At 38.5% G+C, this 20,341-nt stretch overlaps 1 protein-coding gene across 4 annotated transcripts in view; it reads left to right on the top strand.

The window, feature by feature from the left end:
- The window catches only part of AKAP10 (A-kinase anchoring protein 10), a 92,589-nt gene that overhangs the window by 14,415 nt on the left and 57,833 nt on the right, over nucleotides 1-20,341 (top strand). For 3 of the 4 annotated variants that reach the window (XM_002748063.5, XM_078373188.1, XM_008996761.5), the window contains exon 4: nucleotides 3,520-4,077. The exons of the other annotated variant lie outside the window; for it this stretch is intronic. In XM_002748063.5, the coding sequence (XP_002748109.3) occupies nucleotides 3,520-4,077 (558 nt within the window). The remainder of the gene's footprint in view (nucleotides 1-3,519; nucleotides 4,078-20,341) is intronic. 4 annotated transcript variants of the gene reach the window in all.

Raw genomic sequence — 20,341 nt, 5'->3', positions numbered from 1 at the left:
CACTGTGTTGTGTTCTTGTAAATATAGAATATAAAGCATGCCCAGTAGAAAAACAAGCATTTCCAGAAGAAGAAATATGTCTGATCACTAAATATAAATATATGAAAAAGATGCCTCACTTTACTATTACTGAGGGAAGTGCAAATTAAAATAATCAGTTAATGTTCCCCTAGCATATTAGAATTATTTAAAGTTTGATAATTAAATATTAGTGAAGATGTAGGGAAATACCCATCCTGTTTAATGATAATGTAATTTGGTGAAGACTTTGGAAAGCAATTTGGAAGTAAGTATAAAATATGCAAACACATATATATATGTTTAAGACTATTCGTTATAGTATTGTTTGTAATGGTCAAAAATTATGGACAACATACAAATATCTGTTATGGGGAAAGAACCAAATTGTGGTATACTCATGCTGTGGAGTATAGTATAGCCATTTGTTTCCATTTATTTATTTAGTTAGTTTTTGAGACAAGGTCTTGCTCCATTGCCCAGGCTGGAGTGCAGTGGCATGATCATGGTTCACTGCAACCTTCACCTCCTGGGCGCAAGCTATGTCAAGTAACTCCCAGAGTTACTAGGGCTACAGGCATGTGCCACACACCCAGATAATTTTTAAAATTTTTGTAGAGACAGGGTCTCACTGTGTTGCCCAGGCTGGTCTCAAACTCCTGGCCTCAAATGATTCTCCCACATAGGCCAGGCTCAGTGTAGCCATTTAAAAGTCTAAAAAAGACATGGAAAAATATCTAAGGTATGTTTAAAGTGAGAAAAGCAGGTCATAGTATATATGGTAAAATCTGTTACATTAAAATAAATTCTTCCAAAACAAAAACATATGCAGGAGACCTTTATTTACTCAGTGTTTTTTACCCAAATTTCTGTACTTATAAAAATTGCATGTCATGTTGTCTTAAGTTGAAAAAAAAATCCATGAACAAATAGACTTCTAATAACTCTTTTGACATCTCTCTCTGCTTTTGTGTGTATTCAAACCAGAGTGTCAATGTTTTTTTGGATCACGCTTAGCAATGATACATAGCAAACAAAATGCACAGAGCTCACAAAGTAAAATTTTAAGTTTTGCTAGATCAGTCATAAATTGTTGATGGGAATTTAAAATGGTATAGACACTCTGGAAAATAGGCAGGTTTTTTGTTTGTTTTTGTTTCTTTTTGAGACAGGGTCTCATTTTGTCACCCAGGCTGGAATATAGTGGCATGATTACAACTACTGCAGCCTCAACCTCCTTAGGTTCAGGTGATTCCCCCACATCAGTCTCCTGAATAGCTGGGACTACCATGCCTGGCTAATTTTTGTAATTTTTTTTTTGTAGAGATGGGGTTTTGCCATGTTTCCCAGGCTTGTCTCGAGCTCGACTCAAGCAATCCATTCAAATTGACCTCCCAGAGTGCTGACATTACAGTCGTGAGTTACTGTGCCCGGCCTAGGCAATTTCTTTTTTTTTGAGATAGAGTCTTGCAGGTTAGAGTGCAGTGGCCCAATCTTGGCTCACTGCAACCTCTGCCTCCTGAGTTGAAGCGATTTTCTTGCCTCAGCCTCCTTAGTAGCTGGGATGACAGGTGCCCACCATCATGCCTGACTAATTTTTATATTTTTAGTAGAGATGGGGTTTTGCCATGTTGGTCAGGCTGGTTTTGAACTCCTGACCTCAGGTGATCAGCCTGCCTTAGCCTCCCAAAGTTCTGGGATTACAGGTGTGAGCCACTACACCTAGCCCTTTCAATATTATGTCTTACAACTTCATGTGAATCTAGCATCATCTCATAGAGTTTAATTAAAAGAAGTTATAGATGTTGTAGAAGATCAGAATTTCCTCAAGCTTGTGATACTGACAAAGATGAACTAGTTGACATTGACAGTAAGGCTGAGGATGATGACACACGACATGCTTCAAGAAAATGATATGAATGCCAATGAATCGAGAAAAGCTCTTTCGACAAATTGCTTAAACCCTCAATCAGTTTTATAAGAATGACCCTCTTTATGAGCATGCTATGAAAGCCAAATTCAAAAAAAATTTTTTTGTTTATCATAACAATCAGCTTGTGGTTATAATTATATCGTAAATTTAGTTAAATATAAGATCAATATTTTTTGTTCTTTGAGGCGGAGGCGGAGTTTTGCTCTTGTTGTCCAGGCTGGAATGCAATGGCTTACAGGCAACCTCTGCCTCCCAGGGTCAAGCAATCTCCTGCCTCAGCCTCCTGAGTAGCTGGGATTACAGGCATGCACCACCATACCCAGCTAATTTTTTGTATTTTTAATAGAGATGGGGTTTTTCCACGCTGGTCAGGCTAGTCTCAAACTGCTGACCTGAGGTGATCCACCTGCCTTGGCCTCCTAAAGTGCTGGGATTACAGGCGTGAGCCACTGCACCTGGCCCAATGATTTTTTTTTTATTACCTTTAGTTTCATGTTTCAACGTAAGATTCTAATGCTACTCTTTAACCTACTTATGAATGAATAATCCTGAATTCATAACATCTTTGTAGATATATCCACAATTTTTCTTCAGGATAAGTGCCTGCAAGTGGAATTACTGGATTGAAAATCATGCAGTTTACTAAGAGTTTGCTCTCTGTTCCTGGATGCTCCTCCAGCAGTTTACGTCCTCATGACCAGGGAATGAGAATATTACCTGTTTTCCTGTGCCCTTGTTACTGCTTATTATTTTTTGAAGAAAATCTAATTTGACAAGCAAAAATGCATTTTATGTTAATTTGCTTTTCTGGGATTTTTAATGAGGTTGAGTATAGTTTTTAATATTTTTATTGGCCCCTTTTTCTTTGAAACTAGTATCATAAGTTTTCTTTCTTAAGAATTTGCATGGTCTGAATTGTCATTAAAAGAGATATGAGAATTATTGAGTAGAAAATAACTTTTTAATAATTTAGGTAAGCTTTGGACAATTGTACTTTGTTTAGAAACCAAAAGCATAGTCTGGGCATGGTGACTCACACCTGTAATCTCAAAACTTTGGGAGGCTGAGGCAGGCAGATCACAAGGTCAGAAGTTTGAGACTAGCCTGAACAACGTGGTGAAACCCTATCTCTACTAAAAATAGAAAAATTAGCTGGGCATGTTGACGCGCACCTGTAATTCCAGCTACTCAGGAGGCTGAGGGAGGAGAATCAGTTGAACCTGGAAGGTGGAGGTTGCAGTGACCGAGATGGTGCCACTGCACTGCAGCCTGGGCAAGAGAGTGAGACTCTGTCTCGAGAGAGAGAGAGAGAGAGAGAGAGAGAGAGAGAGAGAGAGAGAGAGAGAGAGAGAGAGAGAGAGGGGAAGGGAGGAAGGGAAAAGAAAGAAAATAAGAAAATAAACAGAAGCCAAAAGCATAGTATTTGTAGTCTTTTTATTGATTTTAGTTGGTAGGAAGTAGACTTTATTCAAGGTCTCTGGTACCAGTTTTGCTAAAGATGATTGACTAATCTGTCAGTCTGAAATTACTTATTGCTGAAATGCCATTCTTTTGCTTCTGTCTTTTAGGCAGATCTTGTCTGAACTACCAGACTCAAGAGACCAAATCAAGCCTTTCTAAGACCCTAGAACAAGTCTTGCACGATACTGTTGTCCTCCCTTATTTCATTCAATTCATGGAACTTCGGAGAATGGAGCATTTGGTGAAATTTTGGTTAGAGGCTGAAAGTTTTCACTCAACTACTTGGTCGCGAATAAGAGCACACAGTCTAAACACAGTGAAGCAGAGCTCACTGGCTGAGCCTGTCTCTCCATCTAAAAAACACAAAACTACAGCATCTTTTTTAACTGATTCTCTTGACAAGAGATTGGAGGATTATGGCTCAGCACAGTTGTTTATGACCCATTCAGAAGGAATTGACCTGAATAATAGAACTAACTACACTCAGAATCACTTGCTACTTTCCCAGGAATGTGACAGTGCCCATTCTCTCCATCTTGAAATGGCCAGAGCTCCTGCTCATCAAGTTTCCATGGAAACCCAAGAATCTTCCTCCTCACTTACAGTAGCCAGTAGAAATAGTCCCGCTTCTCCACTAAAAGAATTGTCAGGAAAACTAATGAAAAGTAAGTATGTGATTTTCTTGTGTGTGCCTGTGTGTCTCACTTTTTTTTTTTTTTGAGACGGAGTTTCGCTCTTGTTACCTAGGCTGGAGTGCAATGGCACGATCTCAGCTCACTGCAACCTCTGCCTCCTGGGTTCAGGCAATTCTCCTGCCTCAGCCTCCTGAGTAGCTGGGATTACAGGCACGTGCCACTATGCCCAGCTAATTTTTTGTGTTTTTAGTAGAGACCGGGTTTCACCATGTTGACCAGGATGGTCTCGATCTCTTGACTTCGTGATCCACCCGCCTCAGCCTCCCAAAGTGCTGGGATTACAGGCTTGAGCCACTGGGCCTGGCCTCTTTTTTTAGTTTCAAAGCAGAACTTCAGATAAGGAATGAAAGGATTGGAATTGGTTTTTTTCTCCTGTAACCATTTGTAAATTGGGGAGAATTTGGAGATTGCAGTAGAGTCAGATCAGTGAATGGAAAAGGAACAGGAGGGATATCTGGAGTCGCTGGATCTTCTAAGTGTGTCAGCAGAATTAGTAAATGAAGCAGGGTCAAATGTCCTACTCCTCCATGGATTTTGAAATCAAACCATGATTCAGATAGCCTTATTCCCTTCGTGTCTCAATATTTTATTGCACTTTGCAGGTAAAAAAAAATTTTTTTTTTTTTGAGACGGAGTTTACCCAGGCTGGAGTGCAATGGCGCGATCTCGGCTCACTGCAGCCTCCGCCTCCTGGGTTCAGGCAATTCTCCTGCCTCAGCCTCCTCAGTAGCTGGGATTACAGGTGTGCGCCACCGTGCCCAGCTAATTTTTTGTATTTTTAGTAGAGACGGGGTTTCACCATGTTGACCAGGATGCTCTCGATCTCTTGACGTCGTGAGCCACCCGCCTCGGCCTCCCAAAGTGCTGGGATTACAGGCGTGAGCCACCGCGCCTGGCCCAAAATTTTTTAAAATTATTATTTTATTTAGAGATGAGGTTTCACTCTGTTGGCCAGGCTGGTCTCAAACTCCTGACTTCGTGATTTGCCCACCATGGCCTCCCTAAGTGCTGAGATTACAGGTGTGAGCCACCACGCCTGACTCTAAAATTATTTTTAAAATTGCCAACAAGTGACATTTATTGCATTCTGTGCTTAGTACATATTTGGATTTTATTTATTAGTCACAGGACCTGTATGCAGGTGGTAGGCATTATTATCTTATTTTACACATGAGAAACCATGGCTTAGAAAGGTTAAGTAACTTCCTCTAGGTTGTACAGTAAATGTGGATCTAGAAGCATTTTGACAACAGCATCTGTTTTTTTTCTTCTCTATTAGTTTAGAAACTATATACTCTTACTTCTTACTTATCACCTGGGATTTTGATTAGACAGCCTTCATGTTCTTTTTCATCTTAAATGGTCTTTGTGTGTCAAAGGGCTAAGTGATTTCTTCGGATGTTTTAGTTCACTGATTCTCAGTGAACTAAAATGAGGTCTAATCTGCTACTGAATTAAGTTTTCAGCGTGTTGTTTCCTTTGTTCCTCCCTCCATTCCTCCCTCTCTCTTTCCCTCTCTCCCTCTCTCACCCAGGCTCCTGAGTAGCTGGGATTGCAGGTACCTGCCACCACACCCAGCTAATTTTTATATTTTAGTAGAGACAGGGTTTCATCATGTTGGCCAGGCTGGTCGTGGATGCCTTACTTCAAGTGATCCCCCAGTCTTGGCCTCTCAAAGTGCTGGGATTACAGGCATGAACCACCACGCCAGGCCTCATGTTATTTTCATCATACAGTTATTCTAAGCTGGGTGAAGTGGCACACACCGGTACTCCCAGCTACTCAGGAAGCTAAGGTGAGAAGATCACTTGAGCCCAGGAGTTTTGAGACCAGCCTAGGCAACATAGCAAGACCCCAGCTCAAACAAACAAATTTAAAAAGTAATTAAATTTTTTATTTCTATGGTTCATTTTTTGTAGTTTCTTATTCCTTTCACCGTCTCACTTTTGATCCCATCTTTTCATTCTTTATATTTATTAAATGTAGATTTATTGTCTGATAATTCCACCATCTAAAGTTTTTGTGGATCTGATTCAGCATTTCTTTGTTTCCTCGGATTCAAATTCTTGCTGGCTTTTGAGTTTATGGTTTTTGGCTGTGAACATGTTTCTTGAACTTTTTATCTGTGGGAATTCTTTATGTACTCTGTATAAATTAGGTTATTTCAGGTGTTTTGTATTTTCTTTTGCCGTGCATCTGGGGCCTGCTTCGCTACCCTCCTAGTACCACTTAAAACTAAATTTTCGTCTTGGGTGCTCGTGCTAATCCTATATGAGTACACATTTGTACTTATTACAGCTGTGCTCAGGTGATCCACCTGCCTCTGCCTCCCAAAGTACTGGGATTAGTATGAGCCACTGCACCCAGCCACTTTTTTGTATTTTTAGTAGAAACAGGGTTTCACCGTATTGGCCAAGCTGGTCTCAAACTCCTAACCTCAAGTGATCCACCTGCTTTGGCCTCTCAAAGTGCTAGAATTACAGGTGTGAGCCTGTGCACCTGGCCAGCTTTGCCTTTTCTAGAGTGCTGTATTGGCATATATACATCTACAGTATGAAACCTTTGACATTGGCTTCTTTTACTCAGCACAATAGCTTTGAAGTTCATCCATGTTGTTAATTTTATTAATAGATGATTTTTTTTTTATTCCCAAGTATTATTCCTTTGTATGAATGTAGGACATTTGGATTGTTTTCAGTTGTTGACGATTATAAATAAAGCTGCTAACATTTGTGTACAGGTTTTTGTGTGGACCTAAGTGATTTCTGTAGGGTAAATAAACACCTAGGAGTGAGTTTGCTGGATTACATGATAAGTGTATATTTAATTATATAATACATCACCAGACTGTTTTGTAGAGTACACTAGTTTGCCTTCCTACCATTGATATATGAGAGTTTTAGTGGCTTCATTTTCTTGCCAGAACTTGATACAGCCATTTTTTTTAAGTTGTTTTTATTTTTTTAAAGCCATTCTAATAGACAGTTAGTGATATCTCATTGTCGTTTTTCTTTATTTTCCTAATGGCTAATGATGTTTTGTGGTTTTTCCTGTATATATTTGTCATCTGTACATGATTGTTCAAATCTTTCCCCATAGTTTATTGGGTTATCTGTTTTTTCATTGTTGAATTTTGACAGTTCTTTACATATGCTAGAAGTAAAAACTTTATTGGCTATATAATTTACAAATGTTTGCTCCTAGGTTGTAGCCTGACTTTGAATTCTATTAAGGTATCTTTTACAAAGCAAATGGTATCTTTTGCAAAGCAGCAGGACTTTTTTTTTTTTTTTTTTTTGGGAGATGGAGTCTTGCTCTGTTGCTCAGGCTGGAGTGCAGTTGGCTCCCTGCAACCACCACCTCCCAGGTTCAAGCGATTCTCCAGCCTCCTGAGTAGCTGGGACTACAGGCACATGCCACTATGCCTGGCTAATTTTTTGTATTTTTAGTAGAGACAGGGTTTCACCATGTTAGCTAGGTTGGTCTCAATCTCCGGACCTCATGATCTGCCCTCCTTGTCCTCCCAAAGTGCTGGGATTACAGGCATGAGCCACCACACCTGGCCTTGGACTCCTTTTTCTATTCCATGATGTATGTGTCTATTTCTTCATTAATAGCACATGGTCTTAATTACTGTATAGTAAGTCTTAAAATTGGGTAATGCTGGCCTTATAAAATGGATTGGGAAGTTTTTAATTTTACTCTGTTTCTATTTCTAGAAGAGAGTGTGTAGATTTGTTATCACTTCTTCTTTAGATATTTGGTAGAATTGGGAAGTGATGCCATCTGGGCCTAGGGTTTTCCTTCTCGTGTGTGAGACGGAGTCTCACTCTGTCACCCAGGCTGGAGTGCATCCGTGCAATCTTGGCTTACTGCAACCTCTTCTTCCCAGGTTCACGCCATCCTCCTGCCTCAGCCTCCCAAGTAACTGGGATTAGAAGTATGTGCCACCATGCCTGAGTAATTTTTGAATTTTTATCAGAGACAGGGTTTTACCATGTTGGCCAGGGTCGTCTCGGACTTGTGACCTCAAGTGATTCACCTGCTTTGGCCTCCCAAAGTGTTATGATTATAGATGTGAGTCACCATGTCTGACTGGGGCCTGGGGTTTTCTTTTTCAGAATATTTTAAACTATGAATTTTGATTCTTTAATAGATATAGGACTATTCAAGTAATCTGTTTCTTCTCGAGTGTATTTTAACTGTAGTTTCTGGCTTTTGAGCAGTTAATTTTACTGAATTGTTGAATTATGGGCATGTAATTATTTGTGGCATTTTGGGTTTGTAGTGGTATCCCTCTTTTATTCCTGGTATTTGCAATTGTGTGTTGTTTTTCTTTGTCAGATTGTATAGGAGTTTATTAGTCTTTTCAAAGAACTAGCTTTTGGTTTGATATTTCTGTTGTTTTTGTTTTCAATTTCATTGATTTTCTGCTCTTTATTATTTATTTTCTCCTGCTTTCTTTGGGTTTATTTTACCCTTTTTTTCCCCAAGTTGCTTAAAGTAGAAACTTAGATTGCTGGTTTGAGACCATTCTTTTCTAAGATAAGCATTTAATACTGTAAATTTTTTTCTAACCACTGCTTTAGCTGCACCCCACAAATTCTGATATTTTGAACTGAGCACAAATGAAATGTTCTAATTTCCCTTGAGTCTTATTCTTTTACTCACGGATATGTTGTTTAGTTTGCAAGTGATTGGAAACTTCCAGTTTTTTCTTTTTGTTCAGTTTATTTCTCATTTAATTACATTATGGTCAGATAATATATTTTGAATGATTTCATTTATTAATTTTTCTTTATTTTTTTTTCAGACAGAGTCTTGCTGTGTCACCCAGGCTGGAGTGTTGGACTGTAGTGGCACAATCTTGGCTCACTGCAACCTCCACCTCCATGGTTCAACCAAACCAATTCCCCTGCCTCAGCCTCCCCAGTAGCTGGGATTACAGGCACACGCCACCATGCCCCACTAATTTTTTTGTATTTTTAGTAGAGATGGGGATTCACCATGTAGGCCAGACTGTCTCGAACTCCTGACCTCAGGCAATCCACGCACTTCAGCCTCCCAAAGTGCTGGGATTACAGGCATGAGCCTGGCCCATTTATGAATTTTGTAATCTTAGTGTAAAGAATGTGCATTCTCTTTTCAGGCAGTTTTCTATAAATTTTAAGTTGATTCAGTTGGTTGATGATGGTGTTCAGTTTTTCCTTATTGCTGATATTCTGTATGCAATTATATTACTTTTTTACTCAGAGAATAGTGTTGAATTTTCTAACTATAATTGTTTTTCCAATTTTACTTTCAGCTCTATCTGGTTTTGCTTCATGTATTTTGAGGCTCTGTTGTTAGGTGTGTGCAATTTAGAAACATATCTTCTGGGTGAATTACCTGTTTTATCGTTATGTAATTCCCTCTTTATGGTAATTTTTCTTGTTCTGAGATCCGGAATATCTGTTGTCCAATTTATGTAGACACTCCAGCTTTCATTTGATTAGTGCTTGCATGGCATATCTTTTTCTAGGTTTTTTTTTTGCCTTTAACCTACCTTTATAATTTCATTTAAAGGGGGTTTCTTATAGGCAGCTTATAGTTGGGTTATGTTATTTTGTTTATTTTTTTCAAGACGGAGTTTTGCTTTTGTTGCCCAAGCTGGAGTGCAATGGCGTGATCTCAGCTCACTTCAACCTCTGCCTCCTGGGTTCAAGCTATTCCCCTGTCTCAGCCTCCTAAGTAGCTGGGATTACAGGCATGCCCCACCATGCCTGGCTAATTTTTTGTATTTTTAGTAGAAATGAGCTTTCCATCATTTTAGTCAGTCTAGTCTCGAACTCCTGAGCTCAAGTGATCTGTCGCCTCAGCCTTCCAAAGTGCTGGGATTAACGGCATGACTCACCGCGCCCAGCTGAGTCATGTTATTTTTATCTTTTCTCACAATCTGGGGTTTTTGTTGGTAAATTGAATTATTTCAGTATACATTTTAGCATAATTTTTTACATTAAATATAACTGTTGCACTGGAAGTATTTGTTTATAATGTGTAAATATTGGTATTTAATTATATTTATTTCACATAAAATATTAATATCTTTGGATTTAGGTTACCAGTTATTAAACGTTTTATGTTTAGTTTCTCTGTTTACCCCTCCTTGATTTCCCATTTTCTGCTTTGTTTTGGATTGTTTGATTTTTTTTTTTTCTAGAATTTATCAATTTTAATTATTATTTTTTTTTTTTGAGTGATTCTCCTGCCTCTGCTCCCAAGTAGCTGGGACTGCAGGCGTGTCCCTGCTAATTTTTTTGTATTTTTAGTGGAGACAGGGTTTCACCATGTTGGCCAGGCTGGTCTAGAACTCCTGACCTCAGATGATTCGCCTGCCTTGGCCTCCCACAGTGCTGGGATTACAGGCATGAGCCATCATGCCTGGCCTCTTTCTAGAATTTATATATCGAGTTCTTGATTATAACTTTATGTAGGCTTTCTAGTGGCTTCTTTAGGAATTACAGGATACGTACTTTTCACGGTATACTCATATTTAATATTTTATAACTTCAAGTGGAATGTAGAAAGCTTAACCACCATAAAAATAGAGCTAGGGAAGAGGTTAAAAGAGAGAGAAAAGAAATATAATAAAGATTTAATAATAAAAATTTTAAAAAAAAACAAAACAAAAATCTTAACACCATATAGCTTCTTTTACCTTCCCACTTATGTGTTGTAATTGTCATCTACATAATATTGAAAACCCCATCAGACAGTGTTATAATTTTTGCTTTTAGCTGTTGTACATAATTTAAAGAACTTGAGGGGAGAAAAAGAATATTTTACCCAGTCTTGCTATAAATTTGCTGGTTCCTTCACTGCTGAAATTCAGTTATTTTTCTTTGATCAGTTTATTTGTGTCTCAGGAATTTTCTTTAGCATGTTTTTAGAGAAGGTCTGTTGTCACTTCTCTCAGTTAAACTTCATCTTAGAATTTCTTTTACTTTCATTTTTTTTTTTTTTTTTTTTTTTTGAGACGGAGTTTCGCTCTTGTTACCCAGGCTGGAGTGCAATGGCGCGACCTTGGCTCACCGCAACCTCTGCCTCCTGGGTTCAGGCAATTCTGCCTCAGCCTCCTGAGTAGCTGGGATTACAGGCACGCACCACCATGCCCAGCTAATTTTTTATATTTTTAGTAGAGACAGGGTTTCACCATGTTGACCAGGATGGTCTCGATCTCTTGACCTCGTGATCCACCCGCCTCGGCCTCCCAAAGTGCTGGGATTACAGGCTTGAGCCACCGCGCTTAAAGTGATTTTCACTTACAGAGAATTCTGGATTCATAGTTACTTTGTTTTACCACTTCACAAGTGTTTCACTGCCTTCTGGCCCACATAATTTCTGGTGATTAATGTGCTGTCTTGGAATCATTATTACTTTGTATATAGCACCATGATTTTCTTTTGCTGCTTTGAAAGTGTTTCCAAAGCAGCAATTTGGTTATGGTGTCTGCACATGGGTTTTTTTTTAGTTTCTTCTTGTTTGAGATTCACTGAACTTCTTGTTTCTGTAAGTTTGTATTTTGCCAAATTTGGGGGGTTTTCAGCCATTTGAGTCTTTAAATATTTTTTTGACACTGTACTTTACTGTTTTCCTTTTAGGATTTTAGTAACCCAAATGTTAATTTTGCTATTGTTTGGCAGGTTCCTGAGGCTTTATTTACTTTTTAAAATTCTTTTTAACCTGTTTTTCAGCTTCAAAAATTTCTATTCATCTGTCTTCATATTCACTGGTTCTTTCCCCTGTCATTTCCATTCTTTTATTGAGTCTTTATAGTGCATTTTAAATTTGATTTTTTTTTTTAGTTATAAAATTTTCTTTTTTTTTTGTGTATAGTCTTTTATTTTCCTCCTGAAACTCTTATCATTTGTTTCAAAAGTGACCTTAATAGAGCATGGTTTTAGTAGCTACTTATTTTTTGTTTTATAATCCCAACGTATGTGTCCTCTCTTATCTTTTCTCTTGTGGGATTTTCTGTTTCTTTGTATGAAAGTTAATTTTGAATTGTATCCTGGACAGTCTGACTTAACATTATATGATTCTGAATCTTGTTTAGGTCCTGTGGAAAATGTTGAAGTTTTTGATTTAACAAGCAGTTGACCGATTTAGGTTCAGGCCACAAATTCCAACCAGCATTCTGTAGGCTGTGATTCCAGCATCAGTTCAGTTTTGTTTCTTACCTGCTTACGTGCCTTTTTGTGTCCACTCTGGGACCTGACCACTGGCCAGGTCCCAAAGCCTTTGTACACTCTTAGAAGCAGGGCCATGCACTCCCAGCTCACGGGTGGCCCCAGGAGTATACATAAAACTCTACGTTTTCATGAACTCCTTCTTTTCTGTGATGTGCCTGACACTTTCTGGCTCCTAAGAACCTCCCTCTATCCCTTTCCTGTTGTCTGGCTAGAAAGTCAGGGCTTTAGTTTCCCTGTACTTCAGCATGCTTCCTGCAGCTATGTCAGCCTCTGTGGCCAAGACTCTCTTCTTCCTCTTAGGACTGCAGTTTCTCTTGTCAGAAAATAGGATTCTTGGAGCTGCTGTCATTGACCCTGTTGCTGCTCTGATACTGCCTGGGATCCCAAGAGGGAGAGAATGAAACAAAACAACCCAGGGGATTTCCTCCACTCTCTTTGATCTCTGAGAGCCCCCTTTCCTGTTCCTCCAACCAGAAATAGAGGGCCTCTTTTGGAAATTTTTCTTTGTGCATCTAGTGTGCAGTTTTAGTTTTTGAGTCCAGGCCAGGAGGTGCTGGACAAACTTGTCAGGAGTTGGAGGTACTGTGAGTTCTGGTTACTTTTCTCAGTCCACCTGCTTCCAAGTCCTTGGATGCATCTGCCCATTGTTTTTAGTTGCATTCCATGAGAGAGGCAGAATAGGGTACTTATTTCATCTTGACCTGCTTATAAGGATTTCAAATCAAATCAAAGGGTGATGTTTTCTATATTAGTTTACTGTTTTCCCTTTAAATAGCAAGCACATTAGGAGGATAATGCTTTAACACCCACCTGTGGTGGTTTCTGTCATAATTACTAATACTTTCATTGTATTAAAACCTCTTGAACTCCAGAAGGTAGCTTTTTATTGATTGATTGATTGATTGATTGAGACAGAGTCTCACTCTGTCACCAGGTGCCAGGCTGGAATGCAGTAGCACAATCTCGGCTCACTGCAACCTCCACCTCCTGGGTTCAAGCAATTCTCCTGCCTCAGCCTCCCAAGTAGCTGGGACTACAGGCGCACGCCACCATGCCCGGCTAATTTTTTTTTGTATTTTCAGTAGAGACGGGGTTTCACCATGTTGGTCAGGATGGTCTCTATCTCCTGACCTCGTGATCCGCCCACCTCGGCCTCCCAAAGTGCTGGGATTACAGGCTTGAGCTACTGCACCCGCTCCAAAAGGTAACTTTATATTAACACCTCTTATATTTATATATAAAACTTGTCTGGAGCCTAGAAATTCTTACTGTCTTTTCCTCTGGTGGTTCTAGCTCCCATTTTTCATAAAGAATGGATAATTTCTTTCTTAAATAAACCTTTTCATATTTGCATATATCACTACTCTTGTGTGGCCTAGAGTTCCCTGAATATGTCCTTGTTACTCCTTTTACCAGTGAAGAGATTTATAATGGCTTACTACTTTTGTAACTTAAGATCAACACAAAGAACTCTCAAGTGGTGTATGATTTCTTTTGACTAAATTCTTTAGGGTACAGTGATGCTTTGTACTTGGCATTTAAATAAATACTAAGTTTGATTTTAGGATCTTGCTTTATGTAGAGAGGTGGAAGTTAACAAAATAATTTCTTCTGAACTGACTTTGATAAAATTGCTAATTTTGCATTTTGCCTAGAATACATACTCCTTCAGAGCCCCATGCCTGACTGCCTGATGGGCTTTTAGGAATAGGCCTGCCCGTCGTGCCTTGAGGTGGAGCCCCACTTCCATTGCTTATCTTCTCTGCTTTAAGCTGTCTTTATCTTCAGACATCTTCACTCTGCCTAAGGAGAACTCCTGACCTCGAAATTTTTCATAAAGATATAGCTAACAATTTAAGATAACAGAAAACATGTGGTGATATATGTGGTAAATTCATTTTTTCAACAGGTCTTTGTGGGAAGTTCATTCTCTTAGCAAATATTTGTTAAGCACTTTTTATATGCCAGAACACCAACAGTACAGTAATAGATGCAATAGTCACAAGCTGAGCATTCAGGAAACTTTTTGTCAATTGCAGGAATTTATAGTCTGAATAATTTATTTGGTTATTTAAACTTTGACCTTTAATACTTTAATTGTTCTAACAGATTTATACTTAAATCTGTTACTTCACATCCCCTGAAACGATCTTAGCACTTCTTGACAAATCGGTGATCTAAAATACATCCATTATGGGCCGGGCGAATGGCTGACGCCTATAATCCCCGGCACTTTGGGAGGCCGAGGCAGGTGAATCACTTGAGGTCAGGAGTTCCAGAGCAGCCTGGCCAACATGGCGAAACCTGGTCTCTACTAAAAATACAACAAAATTAGCTGGGCATGTTGTGCATGCCTGTAACTCCAGCTACTCTGGAGGCTAAGGCAGGAGAATCACTTGAACCTGGGCGATAATGGTTGCAGTGAGCTGAGATCATGCTACTGCACTCCGGTCTGGGTCACAGCAAGATTCTGTCTCATAAAATAAAATAAAATAAATCTATTTTACTTATCTGACCTTACAGTTTCCTAAAAGGAACTTTTTTTTTTTAAACAGGTTGTTTTAAGCTGTTTCTCTAAAAAGTATTGTAGGAATTGGACTAAAGCATTTATTTTAGTCTAGTAGTTACTGAATTTATTCTTTTTTTTTTTTTTATAAAGGCGGGGTTTCACCATGGTGTTCAGGCTGGTCTCGAACTCCCAACCTCAGGTGATCCACCTGCTTTGGCCTCCAAAGTGCTTGGATTACAGGCGTGAGCCACCACGCCCAGTCTGAATTTATTCTTAAAACGTATTATTTATTAAAATATTTTTAAATGTTTTAGTGTCTTTTTATTCTTAAAGTAAACAAATGAAAACTTTCTGTATCTGAAAGAAGGGTATGACCTGTTCTGTTTCTACAGTATAGTTAATGCTTTATTTAAGAGTATTAATACTTCTTCCCATGGTTTTAATCCCCAGAAAATAAATATGCATTAACACCTAGACAAATTCTTACTGTATGCATCTGGGATTGACAGGTGTTTTTGATTAATAGAAAAGCAGTCATTTACAAACAACCAGGTTATGCTTTTAAAGCTTTTGGACAGACATTTTTTGCTTAGTAATTTGCTCATTATAGCCATATAATAAATATTTGTGGCTGGGTGTGATGGCTCACTCCTGTAATCCCAGCACTTTGGGAGGCCAAGGCAGGCAGATCACATGAGGCTAGGAGTTTGAGGCTGGCCTGGCCAACATGATGAAACCCCATCTCTACTAAAAATATAAAAATTAGCATGCACGTGTTGTCCCACTACTCGGGAGGCTAGGGCAGGAACATTGCTTGAACCCGAGAGGCGGAAGTTGTAGTGAGCCGAGGTCATGCCACTGCATTCCAGGCTAGGCAACAGAGGGAGAGTGTCTCAAAGAAAAAAATATATATATTTTTAATTGTACACTACTGTTAACTAGAAGCACTGTGTTGTGCAGCATACCTCCAGAACTTACCTTGCGTAACTGAAACTTTATACCTGTTGATAGCAACGTTACATTTCCCCCGTCTGCTGGCAACCACCATTATGTTTTCTGTTACTGTGAGTTACTATTTTAAGTACTTCATAAAGTGGAGTCATGCAGTATTTGTGCTATCACCAGCTTATTTGACTTACTATAATGTCCTCAAGATTCATCCATGTTGTTCCATGTGGCAGGATTTCCCTCTTTTTTTGTGACTCAATGTTATTCCATTGTATGCGTATGTCATATTTTATGTATCCATTCATGCATCAATGGACATTTAGACTGCTTCTGTAAGTTAGCTGTTGTGAATGATGCAGCTATAAATATGGAAGTGAAAATATCTCTCCAAAATCCTGATTTCAATTCTTCTTGTATAAATGCCCAGAAATAGGATTGCTGGATCATATGGTGGTTGTATTTTTAATTTTTTTGTGGAACTTCTATACTGTTTTCCATTGCAATGGCACCATTTTAGATTTCCACCAACAGTGTACAAAGGGTTCCAGTTTCTCCACATCCTCGCCAATACTTGTTATCTTTTGTTTTTTTGATAATGGACATCCCAACAAGTGTCAAATGATGCCATGTTGTAGTTTTGATTTGCTTTTCTCCCATAATTCCTAATGTTGAGCATCTTTTCATACATATCTTTTCAAAAGGAGACATTTGTATGTCTTCTTTGCAGAATGTCTACTCAAGTCCTTTAGCTATTTTTTAATCAGATTATTATTAATTAGATTATTTGTTTATTAATCAGATTATTTGATTATTAATATTTTGGATATTAATCGCTTCTTAATATGTGGTTTTCAGATATTTTCTCCCATTCTGCAGATTACCTTTTTGTTCTGTTGATTCTTACTTTGATATTCTACCTATCTATTTGTACTTTTAATGTCATGTTCAAGAAATTGTTGCTAAGGTCATAGTTATGAATTTTTCCCCTATGTTTTTTTCTAGGATTTTTATAGTTTCAGATCTTATTTTTGTTTAACTCTTTAATCTATGTTGAGTTAATTTTTGTGTCTGGTGTAAAGTAAAGGTCCAGTTTCATTCTTTTTGCATGTGGATTTTCAGATTTCCCAGCACCATTGGTTGAAGATGCTGTCCTTTTCCCATTGTGTATTCTTTATGCTCTTATTGAAGAACAGTTAACTGTATATGTATAGGTTTATTTACAGACTCTGTATTCTAGGTCATTGATCTATTTGTCTTTTTTTTTTTTTTTTTTGAGACCGTCTTGCTCATCAGCCAGGCTGGAGTGCAGTGGTGCAATCTTGGCTCACTGCAATCTCCACCTCCCAGGTTCAAGCAATCTTCATGCCTCAGCCTCCTGAGTAGCTGGGATTACAGGTATCTGCCACTACACCCTGCTAATTTTTGTATTTTTAGTAGAGATGGGGTTTCACTATGTTGGCCAGGCTGGTCTTGAACTCCTCACCTCAGGTGATCCACTCGCCTCATCCTCCCAAAGTACTGGGATTCCAGGTGTGAGCTGCACCTGGCTATTTGTCTGTTTCCATTTCAGTACCAGACTGTTTTAATTACTACAGCTTTGTGATATATTTTGAAATCAGGATATGTAATGCCTTCAGCTTTGTTGTTATTTTCCAAGATTGTTTTGGCTATTTGGGGTCCTTTGTGGTTTCATATGAATTTTAGGATTGTTTGGATGATTTGTGTAAAAATTGCCACTGGGATTTTGATAGGGATTGTATAGATCACTTTGGATAGAATGGATATTTACAAAATATTGTCTTCCAATTTATGAACACAGATGTCTTTCCAGTTTTTTCTGTCTTTCAAAATTTCTTTCATCAATATTTTTTAGTTTTTGGTATATAGGCCTTTTACCTCCTTCGTTAAGTTTATTCCCAAGTATTTTATTTTATTTATTTTGAGACAGGTTCTCACTCTGGAGTCTCACTCCAGGCTAGAGTGTAATGGCGTGATCTCAGCTCACTGCAGCCTTCACCTCCCTGGGCTCAGTTGATCCTCCCACCTCAGTTTCCAAAGTAGCTGGGACTACAGGCACACAACACAACACCCAGCTAATTTTTGTATTTTTTGTGGAGATAGGATTTCACCATGTTGTCCAGGCTGGTCCTGAACTCCTGGACACAAGCGATCCTCCTGCCTTAGCCTCCCAAAGTGTTAGGATTACAGGCGTGAGCCACCATACTTTGTGTTTTATTCTTTTTGATACTGTTGTCAATGGGTTTTCATAATTTCCCTTAGCTCATTGTTAGTATATATAAGTGGAACTGATTTCTCTGTGTTGATTTCATATGATACCACTGAACTAAATTAGTTCTAACAGATTTTGTTTTGTAGTGTCTCTGTGGTTTTTTACATAAAATAATCACCTCTGTGAAGAGAGAGGTTTTTTTTTTCACTTCTTTCTTCCCAATTTGGAAGCCTTTTCAAAAGAATTGCCTAATTGCCCTGGCTAGTGTTCCAAGACTATGATAATAGAAGCAGTGAGAGTGAACATCCTTTCCTTGTTCTTGATCTTAGAGGAAAAGCTTTCAGCTTTTCACCATTGAATATGTTAGTTATGGACAATTTCCCTCTATTCCTAGTTTGTTGAGAGTTTCTATTATGAAAGGCTGTTGAGTTTTGTCAGATACTTTGTGTGCATCCAGTAAGATGGTCATGTGATTTTTATTTCTCTTTCTGTCAATTTGATGTGTCACATTAAACAATTTTTGTATGTTGAACCATTCTGGCATGCTAGGAATAAATCCTACTGTGGTCTTGGCGTATAAGCCTTTTAATGTGTTGTTGAACTCGATTTACTGGTATTTTGATAAGGTTTTTTGCATCTCTATATCAGGGATATTGGCCTGTAGTTTTTTGTTGTCTGGCTATGATATGAGGGTAATTCTGACCTTATAAAATGAATTTGGAAGTGTTTCTTCCTCTTACACTTTTTGGAAGATTTGGGGAAGTATTGGCATTAATTGTTCTTTAAGTGTTTGGTAGAATTTACTAGTTAAGTCATCTGGTCATGAGCTTTGCTGTTTAAATCTGTTTAGATGTTGTTGTTGTTGTAGTTGTTGTTGAGATGGAGTCTCTCTCTCTTGCTCTGGCTGGAGTGCAGTGGTACGATCTTGGCTCACTGCAACCTCTACCTCCCAGGCTCAAACGATTCTTGTACCTCAGCCTCCTGAGTAACTGAGACGATAGGTGTGTGACACCGTGCCCTGCTAATTTTTGTATTTTTAGTAGACAGTGTTTCACTACGTTGGTCTCAAACTCCTGACCTCAAGTGATCTGCCTGCCTTGGCCTCCCCAAGTGTTGTGATTGCAGGTATGAGCCACCGTGCCTTGCTAGGTCTTCTATTCATAATTCAGCCTTGCTAGATTTTATGTTTCTAGTAATTTAATCATTTCTTATAGGTTATCTAACTTGTTAGTATATAATTGTTCATAGTAGTCTCTTATGATCCTTTTTATTTCTGTGGTATTAGTTGCACTGTCTCCTTTTTCATTTCTGATTTTATTTGAATCCTCTTTTTTTGTAATCTAGCTAAAGGTTTGTCAATTTTGTTGATATTTTAAAAACTCAGTTTTACTGATTTTTTTTTCTATCTTCTGTTCCTTTTTTTTGTTTATGTCTGCTATAATCTTTATTTTTTCCTTCCTTTCACTAATTTAAGGCTCACTTTGTTGTTGTGATTCCCTGAGGTTTAAAGTTAGGTTGTTTACTTGAGATCTTTCTTCCTTATTGTAGGTGTTTATTGTCATATGCTTTCTTCTTACTGCTGCTTTTGCTGTATTCCATAAGTTTTGGTATGTTGTATTTTCCTTTGTCTCAAGATATTTTCTAATTTCTCTTTTGATTTGTTCTTTGACCCATTGGTGTTCAAGGGAGTGTTTAATTTCCACATAATTTTAAATTTTCTGGTTTTCCTTCTGCTGTGATTTCAGTCTCCTAAATTTCTTAATACTTGTTTTAGGACCTAATACTTGTTTTGTGTTTTGTGATCCATCCTGAAACATATTCTGGTATGCTGTAGAAGATGGTATATTCTGCTGCTGTTAGGTAAAATGTTCTGTATGTGACTATTAGGTCTACTTGTTCTTCAAGTCCTCTGTTTTCTTACTGATTTTCTATCTGGTTGTTCTGTTCATTATTGAAAGTGAGGTAGAGGCTGGGCACGGTGGCTCATGCCTGTAATCCCAGCGCTCTGGGAGGCCGAGGCAGGCAGATCACAAGGTCAGGAGTTTGAGACCAGCCTGACCAACATGGTGAAACCCTGTCTCTACTAAAATTAGCTGGGCCCTGTGGCCCATACCTATAATCCCAGATACTCAGGAGGCTGAGGCAGGAGAATTGCTTGAACCCAGGAGGCGGAGGTTGCAGTGAGCCGAGATCAAGCCACTGCACTCCAACCTGGGTGACTCCGTCTCAAAAACAAAAACAAAAAAATGAAAGTGAGATAGAAAAGTTTCCTACTACTATTGTATTCCCATCTATTTTTTCAGTTCTGTTAATGCT

Source organism: Callithrix jacchus, chromosome 5 (assembly GCF_049354715.1).
Source record: "Callithrix jacchus isolate 240 chromosome 5, calJac240_pri, whole genome shotgun sequence".
Lineage (NCBI taxonomy): Eukaryota > Metazoa > Chordata > Mammalia > Primates > Cebidae > Callithrix > Callithrix jacchus.
This window is presented reverse-complemented; position numbering and strand designations above follow the sequence as displayed.